Source organism: Oncorhynchus masou, unplaced genomic scaffold, assembly GCF_036934945.1.
Source record: "Oncorhynchus masou masou isolate Uvic2021 unplaced genomic scaffold, UVic_Omas_1.1 unplaced_scaffold_4442, whole genome shotgun sequence".
Lineage (NCBI taxonomy): Eukaryota > Metazoa > Chordata > Actinopteri > Salmoniformes > Salmonidae > Oncorhynchus > Oncorhynchus masou.
The window spans coordinates 8313-28182 of NW_027010835.1; the positions used below are offsets into that span (position 1 = coordinate 8313).

Genomic DNA, 19870 nt, shown 5'->3' on the forward strand with positions numbered 1-19870 from the left:
TGTTTCATACACTCAATTAGTATTTGGTAGCCTTGCCTTTAAATTGTTTAACAAGCTTCCCACAATAAGTTGGGTGCATTTTTGCCCATTCCTCCTGACAGAGCTGGTGTAACTGAGTCAGGTTTGTAGGCCTCCTTGCTCGCACACGCTTTTTCAGTTCTGCCCACACATTTTCTATACGATTGAGGTCAGGGCTATGTGATGGCCACTCCAATACCTTAATTTTGTTGTCCTTAAGCCATTTTGCCACAACTTTGGAAGCATGCTTGGGGTCATTGTCCATTTGGAAGACCCATTTGCGACCAAGCTTTAACTCATGTCTTGAGATGTTGCTTCAATATATCCACATAATTTCCCCACCTCATGATGCCATCTAATTTGTGAAGTGCACTAGTCTCACCTGCAAACAAAACACCCCCACAGACATGATGCTGCAACCTCCATGCTTCACAGTTGGGATGGTGAGCTTTGGTTTGCAAGCCTCTCACTTTTACTTCCAAACATAACGATGCTCATTATGGACAAACAGTTCTACATTTGTTTCTTCAGACCAGAGGACATTTCTCCAAAAAGTATGATTCACTGATGTGGCCATCAACCTCCTCCTTCACATCTGACTCCTGATGATCAACCTCCTCCTTCACATCTGACTCCTGATGATCAACCTCCTCCTTCACATCTGACTCCTGATGATCAACCTCCTCCTTCACATCTGACTCCTGATGATCAACCTCCTCCTTCACATCTGACTCCTGATGATCAACCTCCTCCTTCACATCTGACTCCTGATGATCAACCTCCTCCTTCACATCTGACTCCTGATGATCAACCTCCTCCTTCACATCTGACTTCTGATGATCAACCTCCTCCTTCACATCTGACTCCTGATGATCAACCTCCTCCTTCACATCTGACTCCTGATGATCAACCTCCTCCACATTCATGATCATCTGACTCCTGATGATCAACCTCCTCCTTCACATCTGACTCCTGATGATCAACCTCCTCCTTCACATCTGACTCCTGATGATCAACCTCCTCCTTCACATCTGACTCCAGTGATCAATCCAGTGATCAATTACCAAACCTGTTTAGGCTTTTTGGGAATTTAACTTCAATTAACCTGAAAGTTTTCATTGTATAAACATCTGTTGGGTTGGTAGAATGTGGAAAGACCCTCCTCATTGGTTAATATTCCCTGTAGTAGTAACATCTGTTGGGTTGGTAGAATGTGGAAGTAGGTTTTAAATTCATACTTATTACAAATCTGCAGTTTTCTGACTATTATATAATTATTTAATGAAATAAATGTAAAAATGCACTGTTTGTCTGGAAATAAAAATAAACATTTATCTGCGTTAACCACTCCAGTCAACAGATGGCGATATGCGTTTTTTAGGCGATGCTATCAGAGTGACGTATAATGTAGTGGACGGGACGCTTCTTCAACAACATCTCGTCAGCCACCTCGGTAGCTTCCTAGTGGAAACGTTCAAGCAGTTCAGACTGCTTCGGTCTATATTTACTTCTGTATTTGGAATATAATTCTGTCTTTTAACTAGTTTCCCCATTTCATGTCATATTTCCGTTTAGTCAGGTAACGGTAGCTGGCTTGATAAATGAGCCTATCACTCGGCTAGTCGCTAACTAGCTAGGTTAGCTGGCTAACATCCCCGACCATGAGCTCAGCAAGCTGCTGCCCTCCTGCTAAAAAAGAGGTCTGCTGGAAGGAGAAAGAAGGTATTTGGCTGAACGTTGTCGTGAAAGAAGAGAATGAAGAGGAGGATGTCACAGTAAACGAAGAAGTCGAGGGTGAGGCTGTTACACAGAAAGAAGAGGAAGAAAACGATTATACTTTTTTTGGAGTGAATGAAGGAGAGATAACTGTCATATTGAAGGAGGAGGAGAGGGAAGAAGAGAAGGAGACAGAAGATCTGAGTAACACCAGTAAGTCCTGTCTTGAAAATAGTTGTTGAACTGATACGTGGTTTTAAAGCGGCATTCTACTCTAGTTCTGATCTTAAATGCCGTTTTTTAATGTAGGAATTGATAAAGCTACACTGTAAGATGTGAATACCATCAAGAAGCTGGCCAACAACATAACGTTAACAATGGATTTGCACCCAAAATCACAACTTAAATGTCTCACGGAATGGACTTGCCTTCATTCAATACTGCAGTTCCACTGTACTAAACTGGAGGCGATTTCCAGCCCACCGTTGACTGCGGTCAAGTGAGCCGACAGTCGCAAAACGCGGTCAGGCCATCTGCTCGTCGGTTTCTTCCTGAATTTGCGTGCGCGAATACACTTTATGGAATGGCGTTTTTTCAGGTAGGGAAACTGAGTTGAATGGACTCTCATGCACAGGTCGTCCAGACGATGGCTACAAATCATTCCAAGCAAACCGTTTGAAGCACACTTATTCAATCTTCCATAATAAAAATGATACCAAATCGTTTATTTAATTTATCATTTAATTAATTTACTTTATCATTGCTGGAGTGTCAAGCGTTGGCTGGACTGGTGTAAACGCTACAACATACAATGATATTCTAGACCATTCTATAGGCCTCTCTGACTAAGAACCACACAGAGACCTGCATTTTGTAGTGGCTTTAATAACACTTGTGAAAAGTGACTTCAGGTGATTGAGGGATCTCGTCTAGATTAAACGCCAGAGGAAGTTTGGTCATGTGGAGGTTTCATTCAGGTCTGTTTAATTAAATCATCTGTTTGTCTTTGACAGGAGAGAGACCAGACTCTCCTTCTGACAGCGGGAAGAGTCCTTCAGGGAAACCAGACCCCGAGACGTCCAAACCAGCAGGACGACATCACTGCTCCCAGTGTGGGAAGAGTTTTACTCAGTTAGGGAGCTTGAGAACACATAAGAGAATACACACTGGAGAGAAGCCTTACCACTGTTCCCAATGTGGAATGTCGTTTACCCAGTTAGGGAGCCTGCAAACGCATGAGAGGGGACACACAGGGGAAAAGCTTTTCCAATGTTCCCATTGTGGAAAGAGTTTTGGCCAGGTAGGAAACCTGAACAAGCATGAGAGGACACACACAGGTAAGAAGATGTACCGCTGCTCCCAGTGTGGAGAGAGATTTACCCGGTTAAGGTACCTGAAAGAGCATGAAAGAATACATACAAATACACAGGAGGAGAAGACATACCACTGCTCTCATTGTGGAAAGACATTTTCCCAGTCAGAGAACCTGAAAACACATGAGAGAATCGAGAGGCTGTGTTCTGACTTGTGTTTCTGACTGAGAATGTGTGTGTTTGTTTGTGCTGTCAGACTTGAGTTCACTCTGTATAATGTTAGTGCACTATTTTTAATTGTGATTAATCCATTGTCTGAAAGGGTTGAAAACACACTGAAAACATCCAAAATACATACTATATACAGCTAAAATCTACAATGCCATGTAAACACAAGATGACATTGAGGTTAAATAAAGTGTGCTTTATCAATGGAACATATTTTGACACGTCCACTGTGTGTCTCTGAAGAGTCATAATATCCATAACAACTAGAGGTCAAACAGGGAGATGGTTCCATTCATTTTCCCCACAGGGCTGTTTTGTTTAGACTCAACCTGGTGTGATGTTTTGATAACCATGGAAACCTCTCTGGGACGAGGTGACTGAGGACACAGTGTGTTGTGAATCTATTGTCATGTTTTTAAAATGGTATAACTGCCTTTATTTTAGCTGGACCCCAGGAAGAGGAGCTGCTGCCTTGGCAGGAACTAATGGGGATCCATAATAAACCCCAGGAAGAGTAGCTGCTGCCTTGGCAGGAACTAATGGGGATCCATAATAAACCCCAGGAAGAGTAGCTGCTGCCTTGGCAGGAACTAATGGGGATCCATAATAAACCCCAGGAAGAGTAGCTGCTGCCTTGGCAGGAACTAATGGGGATCCATAATAAACCCCAGGAAGAGTAGCTGCTGCCTTGGCAGGAACTAATGGGGATCCATATTAAACCCCAGGAAGAATAGCTGCTGCCTTGGCAGGAAGTAATGGGGATCCATAATAAACCCCAGGAAGAGTAGCTGCTGCCTTGGCAGGAACTAATGGGGATCCATATTAAACCCCAGGAAGAGTAGCTGCTGCCTTGGCAGGAACTAATGGGGATCCATAATAAACCCCAGGAAGAGTAGCTGCTGCCTTGGCAGGAACTAATGGGGATCCATATTAAACCCCAGGAAGAGTAGCTGCTGCCTTGGCAGGAACTAATGGGTTTCCATATTAAACCCCATGAAGAGTAGCTGCTGCCTTGGCAGGAACTAATGGGGATCCGTAATAAATACAAATACTTTTATCAATATATTTGTCTCTCTCTACTCTCGGATTCAAATATGCTAATTAGCATCAAAGTAGACAACATGCAAGACTACAAATCCCTGCAAGCTCCTGCAAGTCATCTCGAGCCAACACATTTCACAGAATTGTCCAAGAAATCTGGAGCTTTGTCAGAGTGAACATCGGGTTCTTGTTCACCTCCTTTACCAAGGCTCTTCTCCCCCGATTTCTCAGTTTGGCCGGGCAGCCTGCTCTAGAAAGAGTATTGGTGGTTCCAAACTTCTTCCATTTAAGAATGATGGTGGCCATTGTGTTCATGGGGACCGTTTGCTACAGACATTTTTGGTACCTTTCCACAGATCTGTGCCTCGACACAATCCTGTCTCAGAACTGTACCGACAATTCCTTTGACCTCATGGTTTGGTTTTTGCTCTGACATGCACTGTAAACTGTGGGACCTTATGTAGACAGGTGTGTGCCTTTCCAAACCATGTCTAATTTATTGAATTTACCACAGGTGGACTACAATCAAGTTGTAGAAACATCTCAAGGATGATCAATGGAAGAAGGATGTCTGAGCTCATTTTCGAGTCTCATAGCAAAGGGTCTGAATACTTAAGTAAATACATTTGCAAAAAATTCAAATCTGTTTTTGGTTTGTTATTATGGGGTTTTGTGTGTAGATTGATGAGGGGAAAAACATACTCAATTTTATAATGAGGCTGTAACGTAACTAAATGTGGAATAAGTGAAGGGGTCTGAATACTTAATGAATACACTGTATACCACTGGAAGAGCTTTCTATCATTGGCAGTTTTGTACACAGTCAGGTGATACGTGGTATAGAAAGTCCAATCTTAGGAGAGAACATGGGAGGCACTATACTGTGTGTCTGCAGGTGTCTATCTGGTCAAAACCACTGATACAGGTGCCCCTCCACCCTCTGGTGGGATGGATCATAATTATGATAATCAACTGAAATAAATTAAAAATAAACTTTTGGTGGTTCCTCAACTGCGTTTGCCAAGTCAGCAGATGGCGATGTGCGTCTTTTAGGTTCAGGCGATGCTGCCAGTGTGACGTATAATCTAGTGGACGGGACGCTGCTTCAAAAACAACAGTTCGACACCTCGGTAGCTTAATTGCAAACATAGCTACAACATTCACTTTCTTTACACTGTTTTGGTGTATATTAGTCGCTGTGTATTAAACACACTTCTGTCGTATGTACGTGTTGGCCCATTTAATTATATAATTACGTTGTTTGTCAGCTAGCTGGTTTGCTAAATTAGCTTAGAACTAGGCCAGTTGCTAATGCTAGCTAGCGAACATCCCCGACCATGAGTTCACTAAGTTACTCTCCTCCTGCTAAAGAAGAGGAGGTCTTCTGGACGGAGAAAGAAGTTCTCCTGAAAGAGGAGGAGGAAGAGAAGGATGTTTCAATACAAAAACAAGTAGAGGGTGAAGCTGTTACCGTGAAAGAAGAAGAGAAAGACGTTTCAGTGGAAGAAAAGGAAGACTCGTTCAGATTGAAAGAGGAGGAGGCGGAGATGACTGTCACATCGATAAAGGAGGAGGAGGAAGAAGAGGACACTGGACATCTGGGCCCGGTTTCCCAAACGCATCTTAAGGCATCCTGTGGTTCTAACGTTGAACTCAGCCGTAAGATGGTTTTGAGAAACCGGGCCGTGATTAACACTAGTAAGTACTGTCTTAAAAACAGAGGCACAAACTCTGCAGTTGTTTAACTGATGTGTGGTGTTAATGGGGAAATATGCAATTGCTACATTTATATTATTTATAGCCATTGATTCTTGAAGAATATAACACGTACCTCATGAGCTTAGTTCAACTGTTGTACCCCATCAGAACCCCAAATAAGATTTTTTTACGCCAATGTTTAGATTCAATGTAAATCAACACTGTTTAGCCTCAACATGGTTAAAACTATCATGTTGATTTCATGGATGGTCAGTCCCTGCATCCTTAGGTCTGTCTATGAATTTGAGAGTAGTTACATTTCTCCAGACCCATCCATCATCTTATCACCAAAACAGTGGTGGAATGGCATCTTTGTTATTGTTTGAACTGCAGATTGGTTGATCGATTGATTTGGCTTTTTTAAAGGGACAACCTAGGATTTAAACAGCAACAAAATGGCTGCCCTGAGACTTGGTTTGGTAAACAGCTGAGGGATGGGGGCTGGATAAATGTCACCACTCTCACATTCAATTAATTGCCCTCGTGCGCCTATTTTAGCAAACACAGAAAGGGGCCTATATTGGTGACCAAAGGTTGTCTGGCACACTGCTTAGGGGTTCAGCAACTGTAATAACTTATTTCTAGCCTCCAATCATCGATGTTACTACTAATGTGAAAACAAGACAAAATATGACTATTGTTGCTCACTTGACTGTCTCAAGACAATTGTCAAATAATTTTAACATTCATTACAGACGTCAATTGTTGTACAACATCATGGCTACGCTGTTGGCATCACCTTTTACAGTGGATTTCTGCTGTTGTGGGCCTTTAACCATCTGTCTGACTTGTTGTTCACACAGGAGAGAGATGTGGCTATCGTGGATCCTCTGGGGAGCCTCAACAACCAATCATGAAGCTGACGAGACAGAGAAGAGTCCCTCCCGATCAGAACACCTCAAGAAACACCAGTGGAGACCAACAGGGAAGAAATCTCACTGCTGCTCTGACTGTGGGAAGAGTTACTTAAGATCAAATTCACTAAAAGTACACATGAGAATTCACACCGGAGAGAAACCTTATAGCTGTGATCAATGTGGGAAGAGTTTTACTACATCGAGCCATCGGATTGTACACCAGAGAACACACACAGGAGAGAAATCTTATAGCTGTGATCAATGTCACAAGAGATACTCTGATAAAAGATCTCTGATCAAACATCAGAAAATACATACATGAAGTAGTTGTTTCATGATATCAATGAAATGTCACAATGTAGAATGTTTTAACATTGTAGTAGCAGTATTTTAATGATGTCACAATGTAGAATGTTTTAACATTGTAGTAGCAGTATTTTAATGATGTCACAATGTAGAATGTTTTAACATTGTAGTAGCAGTATTTTAATGATGTCACAATGTAGAACACTAAACGTTTGCCCCCTGTTCAATTGATTTCTGCATGATATGGATATTAGCCTCAGGGGGAAAATCCAGGCTCTGAATTGAAAGAGTGCTATTTATATGATATAACAGAAAGTGACTAACACAAAAAGAGCTGTGTTACACTTACAGCATTGGTGACCCATTCTTAGTACTTGGCTTTTATACATTCTGATCCTTACATAACATTCTAACCACTAGGCTGCTGCCCCAATAATACACTATATACATGTAATATAGCCTATACAGTCTGATCCTTACATAACATTCTAACCACTAGGCTACCCTGCTGCCCCAATAATACACTAATTACATGTAATATAGCCTATACAGTCTGATCCTTACATAACATTCTAACCACTACCCTGCTGCCCCAATAATACACTATATACATGTAATATAGCCTATACAGTCTGATCCTAACATAACATTCTAACCACTACCCTGCTGCCCCAATAATACACTAAATACATGTAATATAGCCTATACAGTCTGATCCTTACATAACATTCTAACCACTAGGCTACCCTGCTGCCCCAATATTGTGAGAGGTGATATTCTCCTGGACCAGACAGCATCACAGGTGATATTCTCCTGGACCAGACAGCTGGGGGAATACACTATATATTCAATAGTATGTGGACACCCCTTCAAATTAGTAGATTGGGCCATTTCAGCCACACCAGTTGCTGACAGGTGTTTAAAATTAAGCACACAGCCATGCAATCTCCATAGACAAACATTGCCAGTAGAATGGCCTTACTGAAGACCTTTCAGTAACTTTCAATGTGGCACCGTCATAAGATGGCACCTTTCCAACAAGTCAGTTTGTCAAATTCCTGCCCTGCTGGAGCTGCCTTGTCGACTGTAAGTGCTGTTATTGTGAAGTGAAAACATCTGGGACCAACAACGGCTCAGCCAAGAAGTAGTGGGCCACACAAGTTCACAGAACAGGACCGTCGAGTGCTGAAGAGTGTAACGTGTAAAAATTGTCTGTACTTGGTTGCAACACTCACTAACGAGATCCAAACGGGGAAGGGAAGTAGGGTAGAGAGGGAGGAGGGGGAGAGAGAGAGAGGAGGGGAAGGGAAGTAGGGTAGAGGGAGGAGGGGGAGAGAGAGAGAGGAGGGGGGGGGGAGAGAGAATAAATGTTTATCACTGTCTTCTCACCAGTGATGCCATCATAACCAGTAACCTGTTCCTCTCTTGGCCCAGCCCAGCCTGACCCTGACATATATAGCATCAGGCCTGTTGAGTTGACTTGGTTAACAGACCTCTAGCTTCTACACCACATCCCCTCTTCTCCTGCACTAACATGAGACCTCATCAGTACTCATTTTGGGTGCTGGTACTGTTTCTATTTAGGTGCTGGAATGTTAAGTCAATATTCTATAAGAGGTGAACTCAATCAGAAGAAGGTTAGAGGTGATATTATAGGACACACTATGTGAAATGTTGCTGCTCTGTCAGCAGTTTCCTGTGGAGTTTTTTTAACATATCAGTTTGCTGTAGTGTGTTCAACCACTGATCCAAGATAAGTTGCTAAGAAGTTTATCTCACATCAAAGACCCAACGAACGAATGACATAGAAGTCATATAGCCGAGCAGCACGTTCCAGTCTTCAGTCTTCTCTACATGACAGTGACTTGTGTATGTCAGTGGAGCCCCAGTTAGAGACAGACATGATACCTGCAGTGGTACTGATGACCCTGTTGTGGAGCACAGGTAAGACGCTCTTATACTGCTATACACTTGTGACAGTTTTTGAGATATGATTTGATATTGTAAGATATCTTACCATATGCAGGGTTAGTAAAATAACATGCAACTGGAAGCAGACAGTAAACATGTGTCTCAAAGCAGGACAATGATGTGATCACCTGTAAATGTACTTTACTGTAGGCTAACTGTCCATCTGGGGACAGGCACTAATGTCAGTTAAGTTGTGATGGTGTCCTGCATCTGACTGTTGTATATTCAGTGTGTTAATTATTGATTGTATCTGTCTCTATGTAAATGAATGAGAGTATATATTATGTATTATATATTATATTGGTGTTATGTTAGAGTAGGAGAAGGGAGGGGTGTAGATGATAGAGGTCTATGAGCTGAGTCAAGATCAACAGGTCCAACACTATATGTCAGGTAGTGAGAGAGAATGATGGAATAGAGAGGAGGGGTGGGGAGAGAGATTTGAGGAGGAGGAGAGAGAGAGGAGGGTAGGGAGAGAGGAGGGTAGGGGAGAGAGAATGGGAGGTGAGCGGGGGAGGGGAGGGGAGAGAGAATGGGAGGGGAGTTGGGAGTGGAGTGCATAGAGCAAGATAGGAGAGAGAGAAAATGTTTGAGGAGAGAGGAGGGTAGAGGAGAGAGGAGGGTAGGGAGAGAGAAGGCTATAGGAGAGAAGTTGGTAGGGGAGAGAGAAGAGTATTGGAAATAGGAGGGTAGATGAGAGATGAGGGTAAGCGTGAGATATATGTGGAGGAGAGAGGAGGGTCGGGGAGAGAGTAGAAGAGTTTTAGAAAAAGAGGTAGAGGAGAGAGGAATATAGGGCACAGACAGTAGGGGTGAGAGAAGGGGAGGAGAGTGAGGAGAGTAGGGGAGAGTGGAGGGTAGAGGAGAGAGAGGTGGGTAGAGGGTAGAGGAGAAGGGGTGGAGGAGAGAGAAGGTTGGAGGAGAGAGGAGGGTAGGGGTGGGTGGAGGGTAGATGAGAGAGAAGGGTGGAGGAGAGAGGAGGGTAGAGGAGGGTGGAGGGTAGAGGAGAGAGAAGGGTGGAGGAGGGTAGAGGAGAGAGAAGGGTGGAGGAGGGTAGAGGAGAGAGAAGGGTGGAGGAGAGAGGAGGGTGGAGGAGAGAGGAGGGTAGAGGAGAGAGAAGGGTGGAGGAGAGAGGAGGGTGGAGGAGAGAGGATGGAAGAGGATAGTGAAGGGTAGGGAAGAGAGCGATTTGTGAAGGAGAAAGGAGGGTAGGGGCGAGGAGGTCAGGAGAGAGAATTGTAGAGGAGAGAGGAGATTGGAGGGTTGGGGATAGAGGGTTGGGGACAGAGAGGAAGGTAGAGGAGAGAGGAGGGAAGGGGAGAGTGAAGAGAGGAGGGTAGTGGAGAGAGATTTGAGAAGGAGAAAGGTGGGTAGGGGAGAGGAGGGTAGGAGGGAGGGAAGGGTAGAAGAGAGAGGGGGAATGTGTTTACACATAGGTGTTGCACCATACCAATGATAAGCCTGTCTTCCCCATCACATCATGAAATGTCCTGTTGACGTTCATTTAACCTCTGTCTCTCTCTTCCTCTGATACCTCCCTTTCTCCTTTGTTTCTCTCTTTCTCCTCTGTCTCTCTCTTTCTCCTCAGATCTCCAGGTTCAAAGCATCAGTCCACCAGGTAGGTAGAGTATAAATCTACAGTGATTATAGCAGTTCAATATCAGTCAACTTTATTATACCACATGAAGAAAGTCATGTGTCCATACAAACCATTCTAAAACCCAATAACAAGTAGTGTTTTATGGAACTACTTATACTTGACATATTATATATTATATTGGTCTGATGTTAGAGTAGGAGAAGGGGGGTGTAGATGATAGAAGTCTGTTACCAAGGCAACAGGACTGATGCTATCTGTCAGGAAGAGAGAGAGAGAGAGAGAGAGAGAGAGAGAGAGAGAGAGAGAAGGCGTGGAGAGAAAGTGAGATGTCAACAGAGATCGGGCTGACAGACTAACATGCAGCCAACTGAATATCTTGTCTTTACTGACTTCTCACCAGTGATGTCATCATAACCAGCAACCTTTTCCACTCTTGGTCCGGCTCAGCTTGACCCCTGACCTCTGAAATTAATGATTTAAAAAATGACGACATTTTTTTTTTTAAATTAGAGTTAATCTCATGCTGTTGGTAGCTTGGTTCAACCACTGATCAAAGATAAGTTGCTGAGAAGTTTATCTCACATCATTGAAGTCAAGAACTAATGAGATTAAAGTCATGTAGCCTAGAAGCATTTTCCACTCTTCAGTCCTCTCTCCCTGACCCCTGACCCCCACCAGTCTAGTACATAACTCAACTCTCTACCTGACCCCCGACCCCCACTAGTCTAGTACATAACTCAACTCTCTACCTGACCCCCGACCCCCACCAGTCTAGTACATAACTCAACTCTCTACCTGACCCCCGACCCCCACTAGTCTAGTACATAACTCAACTCTCTACCCGACCCCGACCCCCACTAGTCTAGTACATAACTCAACTCTCTACCTGACCCCCGACCCCCACCAGTCTAGTACATAACTCAACTCTCTACCCGACCCCACCAGTCTAGTACATAACTCAACTCTCTCCCCGACCCCCACCAGTCTAGTACATAACTCAACTCTCTCCCTGATCCCCACCATTCTAGTACATAACTCAACTCTCTCCCTGATCCCCACCAGTCTAGTACATAACTACTTTTGTTCCCACACTTGGGACTCTGATTCTCTATTGGTTACCAACACATCTGGATTGGAGCTATGAACCCACACTTTCAATTGATCCATTTTAGGTAATAAGCTTCTTATTAGTGTTAACGTGCAGAAATCCCAGGCTTTTACGAGAGCAGAAATCAGTGAAGCAGATATAAGAGCACAAGTCAGAATTGGGGCTAGCAACAGTAGATGGGCCAGTTGATGATTCAGTTGGAGGCGTGCGTGGCCACGCAGTCGTGGGTGAACAGGGAGTACAGGAGAGGGCTCAGAACGCACCCTTGTGGGGCCCCAGTGTTGAGGATCAGCGGGGTGGTGATGTTGTTGCCTACCCTCACCACCTGGGGCGGCCCGTCAGGAAGTCCAGTACCCAGTTGCACAAGGCGGGGTCGAGACCCAGGGTCTCGAGCTTGATGACGAGCTTGGAGGGTACTATGGTGTTAAATGCCGAGCTGTAGTCGATGAACAGCATTCTCACATAGGTATTCCTCTTGTCCAGATGGGTTAGGGCAGTGTGCAGTGTGGTTGAGATTGCATCGTCTGTGGACCTATTTGGGCGGTAAGCAAATTGGAGTGGGTCTAGGGTGTCAGGTAGGGTGGAGGTGTTATGGTCCTTGACTAGTCTCTCAAAGCACTTCATGATGACGGAAGTGAGTGCTACGGGGCGGTAGTCGTTTAGCTCAGTTACCTTAGCTGTCTTGGGAACAGGAACAATGGTGGCCCACTTGAAGCATGTGGGAACAGCATACTGGTATAGGGATTGATTGAATATGTCCGTAAACACACCAGCCAGCTGGTCTGCGCATGCTCTGAGGGCGCGGCTGGGGATGCCGTCTGGGCCTGCAGCCTTGCGAGGGTTAACACGTTTAAATGTTTTACTCACCTCGGCTGCAGTGAAGGAGAGTCCGCATGTTTTCGTTGCAGGCCGTGTCAGTGGCACTGTATTGTCCTCAAAGCGGGCAAAAAGTGATTTAGTCTGCCTGGGAGCAAGACATCCTGGTCCGTGACTGGGCGGGTTTTCTTCTTGTAGTCTGTGATTGACTGTAGACCCTGCCACATACCTCTTGTGACTGTGCCGTTGAATTGAGATTCTACTTTGTCTCTATACTGACGCTTAGCTTGTTTGATAGCCTTGCGGAGGGAGTTGCTGCACTGTTTGTATTCGGTCATGTTACCAGTCACCTTGCCCTGATTAAAAGCAGTGGTTTGCGCTTTCAGTTTCACGCGAATGCTGCCATCAATCCACGGTTTCTGGTTAGGGAATGTTTTAATCGTTGCTATGGGAACGACATCTTCAATGCACGTTCTAATGAACTTGCGGAGTTGTGGTGTCAACAGAAGTCAGAAATAGCATTATAAATATTCACTTACCTTTGATGATCGTCATCAGAATGCACTCCCAGGAATCCCAGTTCCACAATAAATGTTTGTTTCGTTTCGATAAAGTCCATCATTTATGTCCAAATACCACCTTTTGGTAGCTTGTTTGGTAAACAAATCCAAACTCATAAGTCCAGGCGAAGGTTCAGACAAACAGTTATATTACAGTTCGTAGAAACATGTCAAACGATGTATAGAATCAATCTTTAGGATGTTTTTAACATAAATCTTCAATAATGTTCCAACCGGAGAATTCCTTTGTCTTTAGAATTGCAATGGAACGCAGGTCGCTATCACGTGAGCGAGTGTGATCAGCTCATGCCACTCTGGCAGAGCCCTTACTCAAACAGCTCTCACCCCCCTCCTTCACAGTAGAAACCTCAAACAAGGTTCTAAAGACTGTTGACATCTAGTGGAAGCCTTAGGAAGTGCAATATGACCCCATAGACACTGTATATTCCATAGGCATTGATGTTGGAACTTTGCTGCAAGGACTTGCTTCCATTCAGCCATAAGAGCATTAATGAGCTTAGGTACAGATGTTGGGCGATTTGGCCTGGATTGCAGTCTGCATTTCAAATCATAAGAAAAGTATTGGATGGGGTTTAGGTCAGGGCTCTGTGCAGGCCAGTAAAGTTCTTCCACATCGATCTCAACAAACTATTTCTGTATGGACCTTGCTTTGTGTACAGGGGCATTGTCATGCTGAAACAGGAAAGGGGCTTCCCCAAACTGTTGCCACAAAGTTGGAAGCACAGAATTGTCTAGAATGCGATTAGATTTCCCTTCACTGGAACTAAGGGGCCGAACCCGAACAATGAAAACATCCCCAGACCATTATTCCTCCTCAACCAAACTTTACAGTTGGCACTATGCATTAGGGCAGGTAGTGTTCTCATGTTATCTGAGTTTTACACCACTCCAGCCAACGCTTGGCATTGACCATGGTGATCTTAGGCTTGTGTGTTGCTGCTCCGTCATGGAAAATTCATCCTGAAGCTCCCAACGAACAGTTATTCTGCTGACGTTGCTTCTCGAGGTAGTTTGGAACTCTGCAGTTAGTGTTGCAACCGAGGACAGATGATTTGTACGCTCTACCAATTCACAGTTGAGCAGCTGTTGCTCCTAGACGTTTCCACTTCACAATAACAGCACTTACAGTTGACCGGGGCCAAACTGACTTGTTGGAAAGGTGGCATCCTATGATGGTGCCATGTTGAAAGTCACTGAGCTTTTCAGTAAGGCCATTCTACAGCCAATGTTTGCCTGTATTACTGTGTGGAAGGGATGGGGAAGGGGTGTGGCTGAAATAGAATCCACTCATTTGAAGGGGTGTCCACATACTTTTGTATATATGGTGTATGTACACATGGGTGTTGTTGCACCATACCAACGATAAGCCTGTCTTCCCCATCACATCATGAAAGGTCATGTTGATGTTCATTTAACCTCTGTCTCTCTCTTCCTCTGACTCCTCCCTTTCTCCTCTGTCTCTCTCTTCCTCTGACTCCTCTCTGTCTCTCTCTCTCTTTCTCCTCTGTCTCTCTCTTTCTCCTCAGATCTCCAGGCTCAAAGCGTCAGTCCACCAGGTAGGTAGAGTATAAATCTACAGTGATTATAGCAGTTCAATATTAGTCAACTTTATTATCCCACATGGAGAAATTCATGTGTCCATACAAACCATTCTACAACCCAATAACAAGTAGTGTTTAATGGAACTACTAATACTTGTCAACCACAAAGCATTACTGCTGTTAGAATAACAGAATCACTGTCATCATCTGTCCTCACCACTGTGTTTTCCTCTCTGCTGTTTACAGCTGAACTCTCAGTCAGACTGGTGAATGGGACCACTTCCTGTTCTGGGACAGTGGAAGTCTTCAATGAAGGAGAGTGGTTGGGTCTATGTTCTGGGTGGTGGAGAATGATGATAGAGGTCAAGGTTGTGTGTAGAGAGCTGGACTGTGGGAATCCTGTAGCTGAATCTGGAATGCCTCTGCTTGAAGATGGAAAACGAAGAGTCATACTAGGTGGTTGCTATGGAAATGAGTCTTCTGTTAGACAGTGTGACATTGTAAGAGGAGGACCTGGTGGCTGTAATGGTAGAACTTATCATCATGTGACCTGTTCAGGTAAGAGACTGGTCATATTGAGAGATTAATTTTGTACATTATACAATATTACCATGTATCATCTTTATGTGTTTTTAATTCATTTAAATAGAGGGAGAGATATCAGATGTATTTAAACATTATATTTGTGTTTGTCATATTGGTTTATGGGAGATGTTCATGGGCAGATCATTGTAGTTCAGATGATACTTAAGTGAAGCTGCCTGATGGATGTCCAGCTGTTTATTTTCTATAAAGTGAAGTGAACTTATTCCTGTCTCCTGCCTACATTATTCCCAACCCGATCCTGAGTGACTAAGAACCCATTTCTACCTCTTACAGTATCAAACATAGCAAACTACAATCTTTTATCTAACATATTTGTGTTTAGTCCTTGACAGTGTCATCAACAAAACTGATTGAATGTTCAACCAACTCTTTTTCTCCAGAGTCTGTGCGGCTTGTGGATGGAGCTGGTCTCTGCTCTGGGAGAGTGGAGGTGAAGTCCAATCAGTCCTGGGCCTCAGTGTGTGAAGCTGACTTTGACCGGCAGGATGCAGAGGTAGTCTGTAGGGATCTTGGCTGTGGGGCTCCTGCAGCTCTACAGGGGGGGCTCTATGGAGAAGGTGAGGGTCAGACCTGGGATAAAGAGTTCCAGTGTAAAGGCAAAGAGTCCCTTCTCTTGGACTGTGACACCTCAGACAGAAAACACAACACCTGCCTACCTGGTAATGCTGTTGGACTCACCTGCTCAGGTAAGAAACAGTTTGTCACTCAGTCAACATTGTTTCTCACCTGGAGTGAAGAATATGAGAGACAATATAGGTGTGTATTTGTGAGAAAATAGTAAGATTACTGTCTCTCTTTTCTTTTCTCAGAGCCTGATGATGTGAGGCTGGTGGGAGGAGGCAGTCGCTGTGCTGGTGGAGTGGAGTGGTACGACCAGGGAGAGTGGAGGACTGTGGGAGCTGAGGACTGGGATGTAGCTGCAGTAGTGTGTAGACAGCTGGGTTGTGGCTCCACTGTTTCAGTACTACTTGTAGACACCACAAGAGCGTTTAGACTTTCCTGTTATGGGTCTGAGTCTTCACTGAGGGAGTGTTCCAGAAGTTATAATCTCTCTCCTGGACTCACAGTGATCTGCTCAGGTAATAACAAGATACACTATGTGGCCAAAAGAATGTGGACATTCGTGGATTCGGCTATTTCAGCCCACCTGTTGCTGACAGGTGTATAAAATTGAGCACACAGCCATGCAATCTCCATAGACAAACATCGCCAGTAAAATGTCCTTTCTGAAGGTCTCGGCGAATTTCAACGTGGCACATCTAGGAGCAACAATGGCTCAACAGTGAAGTGGTAGACAACACAAGCTCACAGAACAGACAGTCAAGGGCTGAACCACGTAGAGCGTAAAAATAATCCTCTGTTGTTAAACTCACTGCTGAGTTCCACATACTTTAGTCCATGTATTATATCTCCTTCCTGGACTCACAGTGATCTGCTCAGGAAATATCAACATATTATAATTGTATTCAACTGATTTCCTTCATTCATACAACTTCCTCTGCACCTCTCATGATGACTGTTTAACTTGTCAATCTGCTTTACTAAATAGATCTCTCAGTCAAGTAGAAATGAAATGCAACTTAAATATCCCAGAATGCATTTGCATTTGAGTGTTATCTAAGTGAACGTCTCTACTCACTACGACTGTAACAAGGAGAATGAGGGAGGAGGAGAAGAAGACAGAGAGATGAGAGAGAGAATATATTTTTATCACTGAGTTATCACCAGTGATGTCATTATAACCAGTAACCTTTTCCACTATTGGCCCAGCCAATCCTGACCTTGACATAATGAATCAGACCTTGTAGTTAAGCTGTGTGTGAACAGTGAAGTGAACTTATTCCTGTCTCCTGCCTGCATTATTCCCAACCCGATCCTGAGTGACTAAGAACCCATTTCTACCTCTTACAGCATCAAACATAACAAACTACAATCTTTTATCCAACATATTTGTGTTTCGTCCTTGACAGTGTCATCAACAGAACTGATTGAATGTTCAACCAACTCTTTTTCTCCAGAGTCTGTGCGGCTTGTGGATGGAGCTGGTCTCTGCTCTGGGAGAGTGGAGGTGAAGTCCAATCAGTCCTGGGCCTCAGTGTGTGAAGCTGACTTTGACCAGCAGGATGCAGAGGTAGTCTGTAGGGAGTTTGGCTGTGGGGCTCCTGCAGCTCTACAAGGGGGGCTCTATGGAGAAGGTGAGGGTCAGACCTGGGATAAAGAGTTCCAGTGTAAAGGCAAAGAGTCCCTTCTCCTGGACTGTGACACCTCAGACAGAGAGAACAACACCTGCCTACCTGGTAATGCTGTTGGACTCACCTGCTCAGGTAAGAAACAGTTTGTCACTCAATCAACATTGTTTCTCACCTGGAGTGAAGAATATGAGAGACAATATAGGTGTGTTTTTGTGAGAAAATATTAAGATTACTGTCTCTCTCTTTTCTTTTCTCAGAGCCTGATGATGTGAGGCTGGTGGGAGGAGGCAGTCGCTGTGCTGGTGGAGTGGAGTGGTACGACCAGGGAGAGTGGAGGATTGTGGGAGCTGATGACTGGGACCAGAGGGATGTAGCTGCAGTAGTGTGTAGACAGCTGGGTTGTGGCTCCACTGTTTCAGTACTAACTGGAAACACCACTAGAGGGAAAAACATTATATGTTCTGGATCTGAGCCTTCACTGAGGGATTGTTATAGAATGTATGATCTACTTCCTGGACTCACAGTGATCTGCTCAGGTAATAACAATATATTATAATTACATTCAACTGATTTCCTTCATTCATACAACTTCCTCTGCACCTCTCATGATGACTGTTTAGCTTGTAAATCTGCTCTGCAAAATAGATCACTCAGTCAAGTTGGAATCAAATACAACTTAAATATCCCAGAATGCTTTTGTATTTGAGTGTCATCTCAGTGAACGTCTCTACTCACTACCACTGTAACATGTCATGTTATTGTCACATCTAAATGAGGAAAGTAGTTGAGGAGCTACATTTTCTTTTTCTCTCCTCTTGTTCCAGATGTCCTGCTTCAGCCTGATATCAACATATGTTGTCTCAGTGACTGTAGGCCCACTACTCATGTTGCCCTGTGAGGGAGGGTGGCTGGCACTGTTACATGCTGATGTTATTGTCATGTCTATAGGAAACTAGTTGAAGAGGTTTTTCTTGTTCTCTTTTATTGTTACAGATCTCCTGGTCCAGCCTGATATCTTCCTGACTGACCCAATGGGAGGGGTCTTCAGGGGCCACCAGGGGCCTGAGATGTTCAGGGGCTACAACTTCACCATCACCTGCTCCACTCAGCCACAGTACCCAGGAGGCTCCTTCCTCCTCACGTTCACCGGCTCCAACAGAACCCAGACCCAGCCAGCTGTCAATCACTCTGCTGCCTTCCTCTTCCCTGCTGCAGATGACTCCCACCAAGGGAACTACAGATGTGTTTATGACAATTATGTTTTCTCTCATAACTTCTCCTCTGAGAGCGAGCTCCTCTCCCTCACCATCACAGGTAACTGAACATGAACCAGACTTATAACTTTGTCATTGACAGATTTCCCACAGATCTATGTGATGATGATCAGTCCCCTCATCAAAGGTGTTTCTGTTTGCAGCCTCTCCTCTGCCAGCCTTCATCATCAGACACGTTGTAGTGCTGCTGATCCTACTGACAACAATCACCACCTCCTACCTGTACTACAAGGTAAAGACATTTACTCAGACGTTACAAGTCATTTAAACTAGAGGGAGAGGGTGAGGGGGAGAGGGAATGGAGATACGAGTGAGTAAATGTCTGACTGTTGGTGCTGTGTCTCCCTAGCCCACCAGGAGGCAGAAGAGAGTGAACAGGGTGAGCAGCATGGATCTTTATGTCAATGCCATGGAGATGGTCTCTCTGGGCTCCAGAGCTGAAGCTGGACCGGGAGAGGAGAGAGCAGCCCAGGGGACGGAGTAGGAGTAGAATGAAGCTGACCCTACATGCTGATCTTAGGTCAGTTTTGTGTTTTAAATCGATGGTCAGCAGTGGACTGGTGTTTAAAATGTGGTGACAAACCTTAAGTATTTCTAATTTTAATAACAATTTGAGAATAAGTTTATTTTTCTAGAACCTTGTAAGAAATCTAAAAGGAGTGACTGCAACCACCATTATTCATTTAGTTTGTTTTTACAACCAGAGAAACATGGGGTTTTGGTAACATGGGATTTGGGTAACATGGGATTTGGGTAACATGGGGTTTTGGGTAACATGGGGTTCTAGGTAACATGGGGTTCTGGGTAACATGGGGTTTGGGTAACATGGGGTTTTGGGTAACATGGGGTTTTGGGTAACATGGGGTTTGGGTAACATGGGGTTTTGGGTAACATGGGGTTTTGGTAACATGGGGTTCTAGGTAACATGGGGTTTTGGGTAACAT

At 44.2% G+C, this 19870-nt stretch overlaps 1 protein-coding gene and 2 long non-coding RNA genes across 3 annotated transcripts; all 3 read left to right on the forward strand.

Annotated features, from left to right (window-relative positions):
- The first annotated feature begins 1364 nt into the window (after positions 1 to 1364).
- Positions 1365 to 3488, forward strand: LOC135535103 (uncharacterized). The gene is made up of 2 exons (XR_010454811.1): positions 1365 to 1947; positions 2748 to 3488. It is a non-coding gene; the product is annotated as an uncharacterized LOC135535103 (long non-coding RNA).
- Positions 3489 to 14647: 11159 nt separating this feature from the next.
- Positions 14648 to 16099, forward strand: LOC135535104 (uncharacterized). The gene is made up of 3 exons (XR_010454812.1): positions 14648 to 14869; positions 15101 to 15412; positions 15841 to 16099. It is a non-coding gene; the product is annotated as an uncharacterized LOC135535104 (long non-coding RNA).
- Positions 16100 to 17838: 1739 nt separating this feature from the next.
- LOC135535102 (deleted in malignant brain tumors 1 protein-like) lies at positions 17839 to 18974 on the forward strand. Its single transcript, XM_064961825.1, has 3 exons — positions 17839 to 17854; positions 17910 to 18188; positions 18646 to 18974. The coding sequence occupies exons 1-3, from the start codon at positions 17839 to 17841 to the stop codon at positions 18972 to 18974; spliced, it is 624 nt and encodes a 207-aa protein (XP_064817897.1).
- Positions 18975 to 19870: the final 896 nt, after the last annotated feature.

Bases quoted from the DNA above. Each gene is read 5' to 3' on its own strand.
- LOC135535102 (XM_064961825.1), top strand. The intron at 18,189-18,645 runs GTAATAACAATA...TTATTGTTACAG, and splicing joins ACTCACAGTGATCTGCTCAG to ATCTCCTGGTCCAGCCTGAT.